The 19988-nt window shown below is 40.8% G+C and overlaps 2 protein-coding genes across 15 annotated transcripts; both read left to right on the top strand.

Moving 5' to 3' along the window:
- The first annotated feature begins 240 nt into the window (after nt 1-240).
- Nucleotides 241-12043, top strand: csad (cysteine sulfinic acid decarboxylase). Of its 12 annotated transcripts, none has more exons than XM_030422526.1 (15): nt 241-346; nt 7178-7248; nt 7340-7488; nt 7578-7704; nt 7797-7887; nt 9241-9463; nt 9573-9652; nt 9949-10003; nt 10179-10295; nt 10422-10486; nt 10588-10669; nt 10760-10959; nt 11165-11216; nt 11313-11402; nt 11570-12043. In XM_030422526.1, exons 2-15 carry the CDS (start codon nt 7224-7226, stop codon nt 11741-11743), a joined length of 1530 nt encoding a protein of 509 aa, XP_030278386.1. In that variant the 5' UTR covers nt 241-346; nt 7178-7223; the 3' UTR covers nt 11744-12043. The 12 variants fall into 12 exon arrangements, with proteins under 12 accessions (XP_030278386.1, XP_030278392.1, XP_030278388.1 ...); XM_030422532.1 differs by having other exon boundaries at nt 242-346; nt 7343-7488; XM_030422528.1 differs by lacking the exon at nt 241-346 and adding an exon at nt 2920-3195.
- A 672-nt stretch (nt 12044-12715) lies between these two features.
- Nucleotides 12716-18297, top strand: znf740b (zinc finger protein 740b). Of its 3 annotated transcripts, none has more exons than XM_030422540.1 (7): nt 12725-12839; nt 14423-14575; nt 14725-14958; nt 15285-15419; nt 15496-15631; nt 16015-16133; nt 16257-18297. In XM_030422540.1, the coding sequence occupies exons 2-7, from the start codon at nt 14531-14533 to the stop codon at nt 16404-16406; spliced, it is 819 nt and encodes a 272-aa protein (XP_030278400.1). In that variant the 5' UTR covers nt 12725-12839; nt 14423-14530; the 3' UTR covers nt 16407-18297. The 3 variants fall into 3 exon arrangements, with proteins under 3 accessions (XP_030278401.1, XP_030278400.1, XP_030278399.1); XM_030422539.1 differs by having other exon boundaries at nt 12738-13913; nt 16257-16406; XM_030422541.1 differs by lacking the exon at nt 14423-14575 and having other exon boundaries at nt 12716-12839; nt 16257-16406.
- The last annotated feature ends 1691 nt before the right edge of the window (nt 18298-19988 follow it).

The following is a 19988-nucleotide window of genomic DNA, read 5'->3' on the forward strand; positions in this document are numbered from 1 at the left end:
GCCACCCATGTGGCCACCCCAGATCTGATAGGTAGTTGCCAAGTTCGTCAACACAAGAAACAAGAGAAATGCGTCAATCAATGATGACAGCTGATCGGCTGATTTAGGGCCAGTTTGACATTTTTAACTAACACAGTAATGGTCGTACTGAGGCTGTGAGAGCTGATTTCTGGTCAGCGGACCTTTGGCTATGCAGGTCTGTTGGTGAGCCATGAGAGATGAGCACGGCACGCTGCTGCTGCTGCTGGTCCGGTCCGGTCCGGTCCAGTCGTTAATGAAACAGGAGGACGGTCACAGTGACAACGTCAACTGCTGGATAAAAACGCTGAAATCTGTCTATTGAGAGGTAATTTAATGTTCAGTTATGTCGTAGTCCCCTCTGAATGTGTAGGAAAACTTTATCTAGCACTAAGTTTCAGCTACAAGACGAACTACACTACACTAGCTAGCTTAGCAGCCTACAAACCAAGTGAAGCATTTAACTTTAGCATTTTATTTTATTTTATTTTTTTTATTGTTATTTACATACCGCCATGAAATATGAAAAGCTGCTTTCTGTACTGAAGACTGAGGGTGTTATTTGCAGATGTGTGTGTTCAGTATATTTGTGACCAACCAGTGTGTGAAATATAGTGCAACAGTCTAGATTCAAGTAGCTATAACACAAGAATAAGCTGTGATTTATTTATTTGCTTTGTGATTTAAGGGCTGTTCAAACACTTTTTGCTCTTGGAGATAAAGCACTTTTTGTTTGGATCATCTTCACAGTTCACATTAGACGTTTAAATATTGTATTCAAATGCCACAAATGCTTGAGATGATGTGTTAACTGTGTTATTAAAAGTGATCGAAGATGTCGGTAGTTATGTAAAAATAGACATTTGTAGATACTATAAATAGACATAGGCTAATTGGGCACATTGTTGACAACTTCATTCTTTTTGGCAATTTAATGGAGTCAAAGCTGTTATTTAAGGGGTTCCAGAGCCCCATGTACACTTGTATTTTGCACACTGATTCTAACCCAATTTGACAATGATCCTGCTTGATGTTTGTAGCTATAGCTATCACTTTAAAGTGAATTGACTGACTGATTGATTGATTGATTGATTGATTGAGTGAGTGAGTGAGTGAGTGAGTGAGTGAGTGAGTGAGTGAATTACATTACCCCCAGGGTTATTAAGAGAATAGCTATGAAGAGAAGCAGAGATATTCAGAGCTTCTTCTTCAAAAAAAGAAAAGAGTCAGAGCCAGCCACAGCTTCTACCAGCAGCAGTGAAAGGCCCAGTCAAGTCAGCAGCCTCGGAACAGCAGTAGTGACCAAGAGCAGTCAGCTCCCCCTGCACAGGATGGTAGGTCATGCTTGGATAGTTTGAATTTACCATGTAGGCTCACATTCAAGTTGTTTGTCACTCAAGTCATACAATTACAACTGAAGTCTGAAACATCACTACACAAGAACTATAGTTAAAACAGTTGTAAAAGACAGAAGAACAATAATGAAATGTGCATTATACATAAATACACACACACGTATCTATATATGTATGTACGTATGTATGAATGTGTGAGTGTAAAAAAATATATGTGTGTGTGTGTGGCAGAACGTCCAGCCTATTGATGTCTCAGATTTCACAGATATCTGTGTATTCCCACAGCTGACCAGCCACACCCAGAGGATCAGGAGACAGTGAGAGATGAGTGTGATCCAGCAGTGTCTGGAGCTTAGGGTTGCCACCTTTCAGAAATTAAAATAAGGGACGCCCACCACGGCTCCTCGGGCCATGACCACCACGGGCCCGACTCCTGTGGGGCAGGGCGCCCGCAGCAGTGGTATGTTTTATTTTGTGCAGGTGTGTTTAGTAAAGGGGTAATCAAAAGAGCAATTAATCATACTTAAAGCTTAAAATGCTTTATTACTAATGAACAAATTCTCTTATAAAGTGCATTTAATTAAATCTCGAATGAAATCTGTTTGTGTGGAGTGTGCAACAGTGAACTTTAAAGATATAAACCAAATAAACGGAGAACTTAATTCAACTTTTTAAGTGCATAACTATAGGGACTTTCTTTGAATGTTTTTACTTAAAGAAAATTGTCTGCTGCCTGTCTTATGACTTGAAAGGAAGTCAGGTTATCCAAACAGTTAAACCACACTAATAATAGAATTCATGTAATGATCACTGAACACTGTATTCCTCAAAAATATAAACATTTTGACAAAGAATACACAGAAAGGTCTACAAACATTTTTTATCTAAATGTGTATATATATTAAAGAATAAAAATTTTCTCTAAACAAATGTATTTATTTGTGTATTTATTAACTGTTAATCCATAAATATGGTTTGTTCTTTAAATGGCCATATATAATATTTATATAGGCTAATACTACTGTATATTAAATGAATGATCTTTAAAAACTCAACATCCTAAACAATCAATCAAGCCACAAAAGTTTACTAAAATAGGCTATGCCCATGCACTGTCATCTTCTGGCAAAAGCACAACCAGATAGGAAATCACTCGTAATGTCACTCAACATAATGTCCCATCAGTCTCAAGAGATGATGGGGGTATGAAGAACTGTGACACTGCTTGGGTCTTCTGTGTTCTTATGTGTCTGCAGTGTTGCTCTGCTGCTGCTGCATGCTGTCTGATGTCAGACAGCCCACCGTGCGCCACTGAAAACAACCACCACACATTTTACAGTTTGCCTTGTAAACATCTCCACTGATGCTGTCCAGCCAAGGATGTGCCTCTTCCCACTCACGTCTGTACTTTTGCAAGCGCTTGTGAGGACGTGGTGGAGTTTCGCGTGTAGTGGACATTTTAAAAGGCGCGGGTTTTGTGAGCAGCGCCGATGTGTGGTGTGCCTCGCTAGGCAACCGTGACAGCACCACACGTATGCGCAGACACACAGAGGACCGGACCCAGGGCGGGGGGTCCTGCGTAGATCCCGCCACGACAATTTTGCTGGCCTTAGTATTCCCTGTGTTTTATTTTGATCATTATTGTTAGATTTAGTGTTGATGTGTGAGTGGCAGACGTGTATTGGACTTTTACGGAAATACGGAAAATAAATCGCGTCCCGTATTGGTTCAATACAAGACGCATCATTTAATTGCCAAATAAACGATTCCGTATTTTACGGGACGGGTGGCAACCCTACTGGAGCTCCACCTGCTAAGCATGGTATGTCAAGTTCAGTTATGTCCAGATGTGTCATTCATGAACAGTTACCTGAAGTTGTCGTGTACGCTTATACATGATTTGATTTAAAAAGGATGGTCCAATTTTGCCCAAAGTGTATGCTATTTATTTGCTAATACACAGCAAACCCCATACTTAAACATAGACAATCTATTCTTTAAATCTCAACCGCGGTCGGCTGCGTACGTGCACCCTAAAAAATGCTGGGTTATTTCATCAACCCAACTGCTGGGTTATGAAATGTGTAACCCATTTTGGGTCATTATATGGGTTTTGGGTTATTATTTGGGTTATTTTGTGCAACCCATGCATTGGGTTAAATACAGTTGGGTTATCTACAGTCTATGGTTAAAATCCATCAACCCAACAAACATCAGTTGACCCAGCACTTGGGATGTTTATGCTTTGAACGTCAACACGTCATCACGCCGACTTCTCCCGTCCTCCAGACCTCCACCACAAAGCACCGAGCGGCAACCCGACAGATCATCCTCGCCGCTGCGAGCCAAGTTGAAGGTTTGTGTACACGACATATCTAATTCACATTGTCCGTCTTGCGTTACGTATTTAAGTAGTATCTTTATATTGTCGTTATCATGGAAGCACACACGGATGCAGTTCATCTGTTTGGTTTTAGCCATTCACCAAATGAATTAGTGAAACGTCCATAATGCCCGCGGCTTTTGGTCATGTTTATTGAGTTAGCCAGCTAGCTCGCTGGTTCGCTAGCCTGGCAGCCGGCAGCTAGCGGGATAATTATCCGGCTGGTTTGCTCGCCAGCCTGGTACTTAGCCAGCTAGCCGGTTTGCTGGGTACGCGCGAGCTAACTAACAGGCTACTTCAACGGTCGTTTCTTTGCTAGCATACATGTAAACCGCCAGCTAACGTTAGCCGATTCGCTGGGTGCGCGCGAGCTAGCTAACAGGCTAGTTCAACGGTCGTCGCTTCATGTAAACCGCCCGCTGGCGCTGGGTGCGCGCGAGCTAAGTAACAGGCTAGTTCATCGGTCGTTGCATTGCTAGAATACATGTAAGTTAGCAAAGCAACGACCGTTGAACTAGCCTGTTACTTAGCTCGCGCGCACCCAGCGCCAGCGGGCGGTTTACATGAAGCGACGACCGTTGAACTAGCCTGTTAGTTAGCTCGCGTGCACCCAGCGAATCGGCTCGAATCAAAACAGCCGAATAATTAGCCCGCTAGCTGCCGGCTGCCAGGCTAGCGAACCAGCGAGCTAGCTGGCTAACTCAATAAACATGACCAAAAGCCCGCGGGCATTATGGACGTTTCACTAATTCATTTGGTGAATGGCTAAAACCAAACAGATGAACTGCATCCGTGTGTGCTTCCATGATAACGATAATATAAAGATACTACTTTAATAAGTAACGCAAGACGGCCAATGTGAAGCCTTCAACTTGGCTCGCCGCGACGAGGATGATCTGTCGGGATGACGGGAGAAGTCGACGTGATGACGTGTTGACGTTCAAAGCATAAACATCCCAAGTGCTGGGTCAGCTGATGTTTGTTGCGTTGATGGAATTATTGTGCAAATTATACTTTATATAATATTCCCCCCAAATGCTGATTCATAGACACTGCAATGGAATAAGTTAGTTACATTACAAACCTTCTACAATACATCCAATATTTGCACAATATTTAACCAATTCATATAGTAGAATTAACCCAGTGTTTAATTAATTTAACCCATTATTTGAGTTTAACAATTAACCAATTCATATGGTAGAATTGACCCAGATTAGCAGTTAATTTGACCCAGCATTTAGGTAGAATATATAACAAATATGTGTGGTTGAAACAACCCAGATTAGCAGTTAATTTGACCCAGCATTTAGGTAGAATATATAACAAATATGTGTGGTTGAAACAACCCAGATTAGCAGTTGATTTGACCCAGCATTTGGGTAGAATATTTAACTCATCTGTTGGGTTAAAATAGACCAACCCATCTTGCTGGGTCAAAATAACTAATGCTGGGCCGGTGCTATAATGACCCAGCGGTTTGGTTATAAAACAGCCCAAATTGGGTTATTTTTAACCCAACTGTTTTTAGTGTGTGGCATTAAATTTCGCTATGCCATGGCCACCCCACACTAGCTTTGTGTCCCATCTTGGCCACCCCAGTAAAACTGTCCTGGATACGCCACTTGCAGCTGGTCGGCTGGACGGAGGGTGACGGTATCTTCTGCCCCGGGGGTTCAACCTCTAACATGTTCGTCATGAACCTCGCACGCTACCAACTCTTCCCAGAGGTCAAAAGCTAGGGGCTGTGGGGTCTCCCACGACTAACCGTGTTTACATCTTCAGAGGTCAGACTGCGTCTCTGAGAGATTGATAACAATGCCTGAGGGTTTGACTAATACCTGGAACAATCATTACCCTCCCGTAACGTTCTTATGCAACGGAAACGTTGTTCACTCCTCTATTAAAAAGGACGGACCTTGCCAATTTCCACTGGATACGTGTCCGCTGCGTGGCTGAGCTGATGGGTTTCACTTTAGTAGATGTGTCAATACCCACTAGGTTCGCTGCGCTGCGTTTCTGCTCCGTCCCAGCTCCGGCAGTCCGGAGCTCTCCGGAACAGATACGCAGGACTTCTATCATATCTGGCGGATGCCGGAGCACGACGCAGCAATTCAGCTGAATTTAGCACCGAGCAGACAAGTGCCGAAATAACAAACAACATCCGGTTACTTTTCAAAAATAAAACACTTCGTGTTGAAGGCAGCACACAAATCTCAAAAAAGAGACCGACACAAGCTCTTCTGCTACTCCGGTAGGGAACAATCGTGTCGTTGTTTTTATAACAGACCTATAACTGTGGTCGCGAGTGATTATCGCAGGAACTCGTTGACCCCAGCTGTCTACCGTACTGCGTCGTGGGGGGGGGGGCTCAAAACGCAACCGGTGGGGATTGCCGGGCGGCGGACTGCGGAGCAAAACCGGATCGAAGCCGTCGCAGCGGACCCGTATCCAGTCGAAATTCGGGGTACGACTTGGCAACGGGAGATATTCTAGTCCGCTCAGTGCTGAGCCACAAAGCTAACGCTATGCTAGCAAGATTCAAAGTCAATAACATTGCGTACGGTTGACAAACAGTAAATATAATTTGACAGTATGTTTAACAACAAGACTAACTAGCTAACCAGTCGTTTCATTGTCCCCAAATCAATATCAAGACTTTCACGAACAAATGATAGGTCGTGTGTCACGTTACTGTGGCCGCAGCCTTAAGTAGAGAGTTGAACAGCGAACGGGATGTGAGATTATCTGCGTATGTGATACAAAGTATCAGTAAGTTTAGAGGGGAAGTGTACTTTCTGCAGCTTGTGTGTTTCAGTCGCCATCCTGTGGTGTTCAGAGGATAGGCACTGAAGGACTGACGGACTGCACTCAGTGTTTTTTGGTGTTGATGTCATCTTTTTCATCTTCTATTTGATTTAATTCTCCCGGTGTTAACTCCATGTGCCGTTTCTCTCTTTTCTTTTACAGTTTACCTTTCTTCAGCTGCATCCCAGTCATCAAAGTTGTCATATTCTCCAAATAGGTTAAAAGAAATGTCGAAGTCACTCATTATTGTTAGTTTGTTAGTTGGGGTGTTGCAATAAATTGTAAACAGAGGCTTTGACTGCGTTCCCGTTGCTATGGTTACTCATTTTAGAGACAGGCTGATTCGCCAGCTAGCGCATTAATTTAGAATGGTGAACAGACAATTTGACTGGAACTACTTACTAGGTGTCCATATATCAGAGATTAGTGGACACCCTGCAGCCAATCAGAATCAAGTATTCCCCCAGACCATGGTATAAGTAATGTTTCTGCCACTCTGTGCGTCATTTAACACATCTATATTTAAGTAGGACAAAGGTCGGCTCCCTCCCTCTCCCTGCCACTCTGTGCCACTGCTTTGCAGCTATTTGCAACTCTCTCCTCGTCTTCCCAGCTAAACTAAAGTGGCAGAGATTTGCTGACTAATCAAAACTGTGAACATGGCAAACGTGCTCCAATCCTCATGTAAGTATGAAATGCTGCACATGTCTGTTCTTGTTTGTAACATTTTTGAAAGTAGTGTTTCTTCATGCATTTAACTGTTGTGTTGTGTCAGCAGCAGACGGGCAGGCTGACAAGCAAGTGGGTCTCCGTGACTTGAGTGAGCCTCTCATTGACCACTCAGAGGGCCAACTCTTCCTGAGCGAAACTTTCAAGATTATTGTGGAGGAGGTGCTGTGCAAAGGCACAGACGTCACACAAAAGGTCTCTAGTGAAGCCTGAAATCATAATGGTGTCAGATTGCAGTGAAACATCTGAAAGAAACTCACTTTGCATGTTTTTCCTTTCTGCAGGTTTGTGACTGGAAGGAGCCTGAGGAGCTGGCTTGGCTGCTGGATCTGGAGCTGAGGGCAACAGGGGAGCCACAACACAAGCTCCTGGAGAGAGTCAAAGATGTCGCCAAGTACAGCATCAAGACAAGTGAGATAGCCACGGACAGTAAATGCACTGAAATGGATTGAATAGAAATGAAACAGTCTATCATAATGAGACTTTTTTCTTGTTTATTTCAGGTCACCCACGATTTTTCAATCAGCTGTATGGTGGGGTGGATTATCACTCCTTAGCTGGAAGATTTCTCACTGAGGCCCTCAACACCAACCTGTAAGAATCAACATAATGATAATGCGAAAAAAAGAAAAGAAAATTACCATCACCATTGTGTTCCCAACCGTGGCTCCTGACCCAAACCAGGTGTCGCCAGAGCTTCAGGGGCTTTGTGAGGCCTCCTTGAATAACCCTAACCCTTAAGGAATGTAAGAAAACAGACACCAGACTTGTATCTTCTAATTTCTTCTAATTTTAAAGTTTGAATCATTGCTTAAGACACAAATCTGACAGGATAAGGGCTCAATGACATCCTGAACACAAGCTGTTCACAGAACCTTCACTCTCTCTATGTCCAGCATTAGGAAAGAGGGCAGTCAAAACCAAAGAGCTAGTAGAAGAACGACAAAACATCAGGGAGAAGGAAACAATGAATCTTTCCAAAAAATAACAAAAACAAAGAATATTAAGTTGTTAAAAAAAAAACATAATACAGACCGAATTGTATCAAAAGGTTCTAAAAAATCAGGATAAAAACACATCTGCCGCAATATTTACAGAAAACGAAAATCACTCACTTTACACTAACAGTTATGTTGTCAATATGTGGGTTAATTGTAAAGTTTATTTCACATTTCTCTACTGTTACTGTTATACCTTGAATATAATGTGAATAAGACATAAAATCTGTCACCTAGTCAGTAGTCATCAGTTTCCTCTGCAGTTTAGAGGAAAATATTGCACTTTTTACTGCACAACATTCATTTGAAAGTTGTAGTTACTAATTACTTTTCAGTTTAAGAGTTTACCCACACAATATCTAACAATATATGATGCATTGTTTTACTATTAAGCAAACCAATTTTTATTAAGTATCTTTAATTGTCTCGTGAATTATCGATAACTCTCAAATGAGTGTCTCTACACACTACTAATCCAAATACTATACCATATATTTTTTTTGATGATATTGTTTTGTGCTTTTACTTGTAATGGAGTACTTTAAGATTAGGGTAATGTCACTTGAACTTAAGCAAAAGATCTGAATACTTGTGTAATGTGTAATTAAATGTGCTGCATTAGGAAATACAACCTTTAAAATGATCTGGCATTTATATTATTTTATCTTTTATATCTTATCGAAATCTTTTTTACTATCTTTTAGTATTTTTAAGTCTTGTACTTATTGTATGTCTGTCTACCTGCTACTGTGACAAGTGAATTTCCCTGTTGTGGGATGAATAAAAGTCTAAATTCTAAAAAAAAAAAAAAAAAAAAGTCTTTAAGATTACGGTAATGTCATTTGAACTTAAACAAAAGATCTGAATACTTGTGTAATGTGTAATTAAATGTGCTGCAGTAGGAAATACAACCTTTAAAATGATCTGGCATTTTGTGTGTAAACTGCAGCTTCACATATGAGGTGGCCCCGGTGTTTGTGCTAATGGAGAATGAGGTCCTGAGAGGGCTGCGGCAGCTGGTCGGCTGGACGGAGGGTGACGGTATCTTCTGCCCCGGGGGTTCTACCTCTAACATGTTTGCCATGAACCTCGCACGCTACCAACTCTTCCCAGAGGTCAAAAGCCGGGGGCTGTGGGGTCTCCCACGACTAACCGTGTTTACATCTTCAGAGGTCAGACTGCGTCTCTGAGGGATGGATAACAAACTGTATCAGAGGTGTTTATTGAGGGTCAGACAGTTTATTTGTTGTCTCTAAAAGACATTCATGTGTTTTTCTCTAGAGCCATTACTCTGTGAAGAAGGGGGCTGCCTACCTGGGCATCGGGACTGACAATGTCATTGTGGTGAAAGTGGATGATGGGTAATGTTCATTATAAGACCTGAAACAACTGATAAGATCATTAGATTTCCTAATCAATTCATTATTCAAGTCGTTTATCAAGCACAAAGGCCACAAAAAGTTTTAATTCAGTCATCATCTATTCACCCTCATGCCGATGGAAAGTGGGGTGAAGTTTTGTAGTCTACCAAACATTTCTGGAGCTTCACAGCAAAACAGTGTTGCAGTGCGACTTTTTTTCTGTTCATTATGAATCTCATTCAAAAACATAACTTCCTCATTATTTTAACGTTTCATCTGTGTTTCATACACTTAAGAGGTCGCATGATTCCAAAGGACCTGGATGAAAAGATCATGCTGGCAAAATCTCAGGTAAACTCATAGACGTTTAGTGAGTCCTCTGATATTTCACATAGATGATTTTGTACTATTACGGTCCCTTCAATTGGATTTCAGCGTACCTATCCATGACATAACACCACAAAGAACAGAATGCAAGAAAGCTGGGTTCACTTTTAGTTTATTTATTTATCTCTATTTCTTTCAGGGTACAGTGCCGTTCCTTGTAAGCTGCACAGCAGGGACCACAGTGCAGGGTGCGTTTGACCCACTGGACCACATAGCGGATGTCTGTGAAAAACACAAGCTGTGGATGCATGTAGACGTGAGTCCTCCTGAGGAAACAAATCCATTTTCTGTTGACCAGCCATGTCTTTTTCTAAGCTTCTGTAATTGTGTTTGTTAAAACTTAAGAGCATGCAGAGTACTGTCTGTTTTGTTGTGTTTTCAGGCTGCCTGGGGAGGGAGCGTGCTGTTTTCCAAGCAACACAGACATCTGATGAAAGGAGTTGACAGGTATTAATACGCCTGTTTTATCACATGGAAGGCAACATATTGATAGGCGATACAGACAATACATTTTTTTTAATTTGTGTATGTTTTCTGTGTGTGACAAGAGCAAATTCAGTGGGCTGGAACCCACACAAGATGCTTGTGGCCGGCCTGCAGTGTTCTGCCCTGCTGCTGCAGGATACCACGGTCTGAGGCCGCCGAATTGTCTGATATACAGTATAAAAGTTTAACTTTTTTAAAAATGTTAACAATCTTTTAACTTCTGCTCGTCCTCAGAACTTGCTGAGGCGGTGCCACAGCGCCAGCGCCTCGTATCTGTTCCAGCAGGACAAATTCTATGATGTGAATCTGGACGTCGGGGATAAGTCGGTGCAATGCAGCCGCAAGGTGGACTGTCTGAAGTTGTGGTTGATGTGGAAAGCTGTTGGCTCTGCTGGCTTGGAAGAGCGTGTAGACAAAGCTTTTATCCATGTTAGGTAAAAGTGGCATGCAGCCATAGTGAAACATTCTAATTTATCAGTTAATTGGCTATTTAGATGCTTCATTTTCGTCAATATAGCATACAGGGAGAAGGAAAGTATTTACCACCAGATCCAATCTAATATAGCAAGATTAAATCTGAATTTTTAGATAAATAACAGAAGAAAAATGGAAAGAAAGTAAAGCTGAACTCTCCTGCAGGTATCTGGTTGAGGAAATGAAGAAAAGAGAAGGGTTTCAGCTTTTGCATGAGGTGAGTAAGCAGTATATCTCAGGCATGCTGAGAAAGATTAGTTGTTTATCCCCACTAAATAATTGATTACTTGTCTGTATTTGTCCCCATGTGCAGCCAGAGTTTGTGAATGTTTGCTTCTGGTTTACACCACCCAGCATGAGGGGTAATGAAAAACATGCAGATTACCAGGAGAGACTGGCAAAGGTAGGTTTCTGTTTCACATCAGTGGACGGGGAAAAGACTGAAGTCTCCATGATTGAGATTTTAATTCATTCCTTCATTAAGCAGCCAGACCAACACCTTAATTATTTGTAGTTTTCATGCTTTGTTAAAAACATGGAGGCCACCTTCCTTTTCTTTCCTGTTAACAGGTAGCTCCAGTGATCAAGGAACGCATGATGAAACAGGGCACTATGATGGTGGGCTACCAACCGTTGGGAAACAAGGTCAACTTTTTCCGTGTGATTGCTTTCTCACCACTTCTTTCCAAGAAAGACATGGACTTCTTCCTTGATGAAATTGAAAGACTGGGAAACGACTTGTAATCAAACTTAACTGTGGCTGCGTATACCTTGTATAACTAAATATCAAGGTTGTGGAATAATCCTATCGTGATGTCACAGATTGTGACAGCCTCACTGTATTAACTGCATAATGTGATATTCTAGATTTACACAGCTGTCATAATGAGATACTCATTGCCAGATTTGGAGGAACATGGACCAATATATGAATGAATTTATGAATGAATGAATTGATTCATTCATTTATTAATTAAGAGGGCCTTTATTTTAAAGGTGTTTTGAAACATTTCCAGTGAATTAAAAAAATTGTTCTGAAATCATTTCACCAGACTTTTATTTAAACTATTTTACTTTTATGCATACATTGCGATGCTGATGCTGAAATTTTATATTGTGCAGCCCTTATATACAAAATGTTTGTACATGTAACACAGGCTGGATATTTTCTGTTTATCAATGACATCAGTGCACTGATTCAATAAACTTCACTTGTAATTAAACAAAAATATAAATGATTCCAAGCGTGGGATAACACCGTGACATCTGTGATGGGCCAGTATCGGCTGATAACATCGCCAAATTGATCTATAAGTTCATCTGTAAAAATGTCAAATGTACTTGTACTTTTGATACTTAAGTACATTTAATACCTAATAATAATAAAACCCAAGGACTGCAATTAGTTTTACAGAGAACGTAGTCCATAAAATATCAGAAATTGGGGGAAAAAAATAAAATAAATCCCATCAAAATTCCTTGTGGCCAAAGTGATTGCAGTATTGTTTCCAATAATGTGACCAAGACCAAGTTAGTCAGTTTCTGCTTGAAGAATTACTGAAATCACTGAAGCAGTTATCAGTGTAGTTGCAGATTATCTACCAGGCTGTTTAAATCATCAACTATCTGCTTCCCAGCAGCTCCTCAGCGCCACAGCTCCCTCACAACTATGGCCGCCAATGTGGGTCAGTCCGCTTGGGTCACGTGAAACGGCGTCTGGCCAATCAGCGCTCTCCCCGGTGAGCACTTCCGGCGGCGTTTCCTGTCAGTGTTTATAAACTGAGGAAAATTTGGAAGTGCGACAAGAAATAATAATCCACAAAACTCTTAAAAGCGAAAGGTAAGCAGTCGGTTTTCTAACAGCTTTCCGTCGCGGCCCCTTAACTGTTTTCTAATCCGGTAGCGATGTGTTTGTAGCTGCTGTAGCCGGGGAGGGAGGCGTTATTTTGTGGTCGGCGCCGAGCTGCACGCCCTGCCTGGCTGTTGTTGTGTTGTCTGGGGCGGGGGGTGGGGGTCAGTCACACAAGTGTTGTCCCAAAACCCAACTACTGGCTAGCTAGCTGGTTAGCCTTTTCTGTTTCATGAAGCAGAGACCCTCACCGTACTTCACACTGTTAAATCGGTGCCGTAAATATTTGCGTTGCCTTCCGCTGTGCTCCAGATTCAGTTCCCGTTTCACTAACGAAGCTCACTTTTCTAACGGAATAAAACGCTTTGAGGATAAGTCGCTAAGTTAGCTAGCTCACCAGTGCTGACTGCAGCATTTCATAGACCAGACATCAGAGCCTCATGCTTACAAATGAGAGATGATGTTCAATTTAAAGATTAATTTAATGAAAGCAAACACTAGTTAGTGTTTTGTGAAGAATATCGTTTGTGTACTAGCAAAGGTTATGTGTTTGGTCTGTATTTATCTGATATGTATTTTCACTTGCAACATATTTAATCGTTACTACGGATAACACTGCAATAATCATAATGCTCCCTTTGGTGTATTCTCTGTGATAATCAGTGAGGGGTAATGTGCATTTTATCTTCATTTTCCTTACTGCTAGGAATTTGTACATCAAAGTATCTATTTTCCAATGCCAAGGATATAACCACTTTTTCACTAGAGTTCAACCAAAAATCTAAATTTGAGATGTTTGATGTATGTATAAACACAACTCTAAATTAGTGAGAGATATTGGGATATCGGTGCATATATGCATGGATACGCAATAACAGTCACATTAATTGTGTTGCATTATTTTTGGGGACCAATATCCCTCACTAATTTTGAGAAGTGCACAATGTATTAGTTATTTTACATGATACCTAATTCCATGAAAACAAATTTGTGGCCATGCTAACCACATGCCAAGTAAAACAAAGCTGCAGAATCACAGCAACGACAAAGAAGCAGATCGTACAGGTGAGATCCAGATTAAGCAAATACAGAAGGTAACCTACATGGAACAGCAGAAATCTCACTGAATCTACAACCCTACTGCCAGATTTCATTGCCTGAAATCCAGTTCACTATATAGTGATCGACTGGCTACCAAACAGTTAAATGACCCAGTTATTCATTGGTTTGCACTATGAAACATGACCAATACCTCTGTATTACCTTATCACCTCACGTGTGAAGCATTTGTTTGATAAATGTATCATTCCTACACATGCATTTATTCTTTTTAACACTGTTTTCATTTTACCCATTGGATGTCATTATTTTTTGTATCTGACTGTCATGTTTTCTGTCACCCATGGGCATACGACATGCACCAAACCATTGGGGCTTTCTTGCCTGATCTATATATTAACGCTGGACCCAAATTTCTGCTCATATATCCAGATTTGGTGTGAAATCTTAAAAAATTGGATCTGATTCCAGCATGTAAAAATGTTAGCCTTATGTTGTCATGCCTCTACTTTCAGGCTTTGGCCCCTGATGATTTTGGTGGGTGTGGTCTCTTCTGTTACCCCTCATCTTGAGTGAAGCCCCCTCTGTTCCCCCCCAAACACACACGCATTCAAACCACGGCGATGACACACCATTCCAACAGCTCTGTTCGAGACCATATGAAATGGGTCAGTGGAAGTCTGGAATCATAATGCCAACGCATTTCTCTGTTGCTTCCTTTACTCAGCTGCCTCACCTTCACCTGACTCCCTGTCTCTGTGAGGAGTCCTCTAGAGGCCCCCCTCTTTCTGCTCTGACATGTGGTTTGTGTTGTCAGGCCGGGTTGCTGGGCTGTGAGGCGGTGCTGTCCAGCATGGCCCTCATGCAAGCCAACAACATCCCAGGCCAGAAGAGGATGATGTCGTCCTTGAGTCAGGGGCACAGGGCCAGTCCTGAGAGCCACCAGACTCACTCGCAGCACAGCCACAACCACCACGGACACCAGGTTCACCACGGACAAGCGCAGCACAGCCACATGGGCCATCACTCAGCAGGCAGCTGTCCACCCCTGGTAAGATAGAAAACACCAGACATTGTCACTTAGAAAGTTTATTAAAGCTTCGATTTTCTTCTTCCTCTTTGCTTTCAAATACAAAATTGATACAGCCAATGGAAATGTTTTATGCTATAACTTTATCGTTATTAACTACATGAGAATTGCACGATGTAATGACTATGGAATATGACACCGTCTGCATTTAGTTTCGTTAAAGTAAATTGTTACCATGTAAGCTTTATGTGATTTGTGTTTGCTTCTTGCTTGGAAGTTAGCATTGTTTTGGAATGTACCTCAAAATAGTGGTCTGTAATGACTTCTACTGTTTTTTCCTCCAAAAGCTGATCCGCAAAGATGGAGATTATCACTCATCAAGAATGATGGATGAAAAGGACGTGCAGGCAAACCAGAATATGCAACCCAAGAAGAAGCACAAAAAATCTGGGTCATCCAACAAAGTGAAAGAGAAAGTGGAGGTAAGGATTGATTTTAAAACAGCACTTTTAAATATATGTCAAGATCAGTTTTGACTAAATTTGTTTTTTTTGATAGCATATCCTTCCACAAATGGACATGGATGATGATGACGACCTTTCCTTGAAAGTCCAGAAGAACTTCATCTGTGACCACTGCTATGGAGCTTTCCGGAGTAGCTACCACCTCAAACGACATATACTCACACACACAGGTGAGAACTCACAGCTCACGGCTGCACTTCAGTGTGACCTGCCTCACTTCTCTGTATGTGATAGTTGTAGCAGTCGTAGTTGTATTCGTGGTGTAGTGAGGCTGCTATTCAGCCAGTAGACCTCTGTGATCATGCAGCCTTTTAATACTCCACCTGCGTGGATTAAACTACAAAAAAGCTGCCGACTCTAGTCATGTAATTCATTTGATCCTTGATCCTTATGTTAACATAGTTTTGCAGCTCTTTTGGTTAGAACTCTCAAAAAGTAGACTTTAATTACAAAATACATTTAAAAACAAATGTTTATAGTATCTTCCATCAAGTGCAATATGCTGTGAATCCTGATAAATGTTGATAAATGTTTCTCTTATGGTTGTTCTCAGGAGAAAAGCCATATGCTTGTGACGCGTGTGATATGCGGTTCATTCAGCGCTACCACCTGGACAGACACAAGAGAGTGCACAGTGGAGAGAAGCCGTACCAGTGTGATCGCTGCCATCAGGTTAGTTAGCCATTGTTTCAGCATAGTTTGTATGCTACACTTTTCTGTCCACTGTCTTTTCAGTGTTGTTAGCATTGCTCCTCTAACTTTCTTTCCCATCCATCTTTCTTTGTTTGGCTGCAGAACTTCTCAAGAACGGACAGGCTACTGAGACACCGACGGCTATGTACAGTCGGAATGAGCAAGGAGGAAAACCAGTTCTCACAGGACACATCTGCCCATCCAGCTTCCTGGAGCCCCCTACAGCCTTCCAACAACCGCCTGACTGTCTGACCCTCAGCTTCACACAGAGACCCTACAGGCAGCAGCAGTCTGCAGCTCAGTGACATCGCACGTTGGAGTTCAACAGTCCTGTAATCCTGAAAACAGCCTAGCTCAAACACAACCAAACTTTAGTTTGCTCTAGCAGCTCCTTCGTAGAGCTTGATAGTGGATTTTTGTACTTTTTTAAATCTATTGTTAGTCATGTACAGGCAAAAGAGAAAGGACTAATAGAGGATCTTGGACAACAGGTGATGATATAATGGCAATAACGGAAAGCGCACACACGTATATTTTGGTAATGTTGCCAAGGGATTGCAAGTATTTTTGACTGCATTGACCTGCAATCATACCCAGTGCTGCCCTCTAGTACATATGGACAGTTGACTAAAGGACACATACAGAACTGTGCAGCTTTTAAGTGTTCATGTCATACTCATTTTTGTTCTCAATGCTACTAATCCTGCACCAGCTACTGCTCATGAGCGAAAGATCACAGCAGACTTTTGGTTCAGGCTGCCTTAAGGTTGTAATTTGGCACCGATCTGAAATTAAATTAAATGTACTTTTTTGATAACACTCATCTAAACATGAAAGGGGCTTGTTACAGAGTCAAATACAAGCTAGTCATACATTTTTAATTAATGTACAAGCCTTTTTCCCCCCAACACACAAGTCTTAAATGGATGTAAAATAATTTTTCACCAGCTATTTCAGAACTGAAAGAGTAACAGCAGGTGAATCCCTGTTGTTGACGATGATGATGATGATGATGATGATGATGATGATGATGATGATGATGATGAAAAACACTAAAGGTTGCCTGGATGTTCCTGAAACGTTACATTTTCAACTAATCCCGAGTTTAGTTAAGTTGTGAAAACACGGTTGGCTCACACATTCACTGGTCCTGGTTTTAAATGTGTTTTGTCCTGACTGTTTATAGGTTACACAGCTGAGGTACATTTGAAGGCTGAGAGGTTTGTAGGAAGAGCCCTAATTATTTGTTTTGTTTTGTTTTTTAAGCTCTTGAAAAAAGTTAGTGAGTTTTTTTTTTTTTTATAATGTGAACTGTATTAGGAACCGCCCGTTTGTTACAAAAATGAGGTGTTTCCTGAAGAGCTCCTAAAATAATTAAGTTCATTCATAGAGTTGAAGAGCTCAGCTCCGTCTTGACCTGACTGAATGTGATCTGAAAACAGTGCCGTATTATTTCATCTCTTGAGCATCTTCAGTGAAGGTGACGAATTGTATGCAGTGGACGGGGGAATATAAAGTCCACGTGGTGTTTTTGTATGACGATAGCCTTCATCATCTTGTGTTCGGACTGTTAACACTGGACTGAAGAGGTTAGCTCAGTTGTAGAGGATTGTATTGTAGTCTGGTACACCTTGCTGTCAAACTTTTAGATCATGTGAAAGGAGTTCGGGGGCCCCATCACCGACTTGTCAACTCTTTATGAAGTTAATATATATTTAAATTGTATTAGGGCTAGAAAATAGTATGTATGGGACCTACACTCGAAAAGAAAATGAAAGTATTTACGAAGTTATAATCATTAGTCTGATGATTTCTTATGACAACTGAAAAGAGTATTACAAGTCATCCTTCAACTTACTATTAGGAGTAAAGTTAACGCTGCAACTGTCGCCCTTTTAGTATAGCAGCCATGATTAGTCGGTATATTTTTTGGTTTCTTTAGCATGTATTTGTTGGAGGATCTTGTATAAAGTTTCTTTTTGGGTAAAGACGTATTTTTAAAAAATGTGAGCCCCACCTTATTTGTCATTTCCGGGGTGAAGTGAAATCAATTTTGACTTAGTCAGTCATACTGTAGTATGGAGTTTGTAAAGGAGTTTTAGGGCCCCACATCTCAATAAAGCTGTTACACTTTTTAAACAAATTCAGTGATTTTTCCACACTTTCTTTAAGGATCCAGATGTTCCCTTTTCATTTGTTTTCTAAATTTCTGATAGAAATACGGTGTGTTCAGAAGGAATTACCCATAAATTGATGTGACCCATTCCAGTGGTTTTCAGCTGAGCACCAGCGAGCATAAAATTCTTTATTTTGTTAAAGAATTTGTCATGACATTTTTTTTAAATGGCAAATAACTTGCTGAATCTTTCAAATTAGAAAGACTGCACATTTCAGAAGTGTAATGCACTAATCGTGTCAGCAGATGGCATCAATGACCATATGAGGGCCAATTCTCTCGCTTGAGCAGTAATGAATACGAAGAAACACTTGAAGTGTTTTTATTTTCCCAGATCGGTCGTAATTCAAAAGAAATAATATAAGTACTTAATTCCTCTTGGGGAAATTCAATTTTGTACATAATTGTCTTGAATACGATTAAAGCAGATAGTCCTCACTTTCCATGATGGTTAATCTGTTTTTTTTAATTATAGATTAAAAGGAAGAACATTGTTGCCAATACTAGTGAGTTTTGTGTAGAACATAAGCAGTGACATCAATCAAAAGACAAATCTCCTTTCTCTGCTTGCATTTGGATAGAATACAAAGTTTTGTTCAGAGGACCTATGAAGCTACAATGAGAAAACTAACAAAAACCTTACTTACATATATAATTATGAGTGAGTAACGAATCCAATTAATCAGCATACAATGTGTAAGATCTACGCATTAACTCCTTTCTTTCAAATGAGGCTACACATGTAACCTGTGACATTCATCTACTTCTCCTTGTACCAGAGCTAACTGTCTCAAACAGAATCCCATTTTTCTGACCAATGTTCAATAAAACCAAAGCTCCTCAATTAACATAGATACGAGGCTGAGGAAAGCAGCAAACCCTCTCATTTGAGAAACACATGTTTTTGAGGGGTTTTATAAAAGAATCAAAACAATTCATTGCTAATGACAATTGCCAGTGAATAATTTTCATTTTTCAAATACACACCACAATACAGTTTATTGTACTTTTCACTAAGGTTGTTTTTTACAAAGCCTTTTCTGCACCACAAGAGGGAGGTGTATCCCAAGTTACTGGGTTATGTTGCTTCAGACACTAAAAGGAACAGATGGTGCATGCGCCGTGCGAAGCCGAGTGCTCTGTAGTTTTTCTGGAGCCTTTATGTAGTTATTGTTAAGGCCGGATCGATAAAAAATCAATACATATTTTCCATGAGCCAGTCACTGATATGACAGCATGGAGTTGTTTGGAAATGCATATATGACCCAGATTCAATATTCCATATCACAACTTATACTTTTTTCAGCTGGGTTTCTGTTTGACAGCAGAACTACACAAATACTAATGAACACATTTCCACATACCTTGGATGGAGGATGGGTCTTGAACCAGAATAGAACCCATTAACTTTTGGTGCAGATCTGGATGAAGGGATTTTTTTGCATTTTCTTTCACAAAGCAAAATAAGATATTTTCGACATTATCATTCTTTTCTCAGGGAATCTTCTGCAGTATTTAGGTGGCAGGTATTTATCATTGAGTACAATTTGATGTGGATCCCAGATCCTGTGATCTTAAATTATGGTAAGCAGTTATGGCTGGTTTTATATCTAGAGTGATAGAGGGCAATTGAGTTTGATATTGGACTGGGCTTGTTT

Source organism: Sparus aurata, chromosome 7 (genome assembly GCF_900880675.1).
Source record: "Sparus aurata chromosome 7, fSpaAur1.1, whole genome shotgun sequence".
Taxonomy (NCBI): domain Eukaryota; kingdom Metazoa; phylum Chordata; class Actinopteri; order Spariformes; family Sparidae; genus Sparus; species Sparus aurata.

Excerpts from the sequence above, each read along its gene's own strand:
- csad (XM_030422526.1), top strand. The coding sequence starts at position 7,224 with ATGGCAAACGTGCTCCAATCCTCAT. Across the intron at positions 9,464-9,572 it reads CCGTGTTTACATCTTCAGAG|AGCCATTACTCTGTGAAGAA; the intron begins GTCAGACTGCGT and ends GTTTTTCTCTAG. Across the intron at positions 10,487-10,587 it reads CTGATGAAAGGAGTTGACAG|AGCAAATTCAGTGGGCTGGA; the intron begins GTATTAATACGC and ends GTGTGTGACAAG.
- znf740b (XM_030422540.1), top strand. The coding sequence starts at position 14,531 with ATGACACACCATTCCAACAGCTCTGTTCGAGACCATATGAAATGG. Across the intron at positions 14,576-14,724 it reads TTCGAGACCATATGAAATGG|GCCGGGTTGCTGGGCTGTGA; the intron begins GTCAGTGGAAGT and ends TTGTGTTGTCAG. Across the intron at positions 14,959-15,284 it reads CAGGCAGCTGTCCACCCCTG|CTGATCCGCAAAGATGGAGA; the intron begins GTAAGATAGAAA and ends TTCCTCCAAAAG.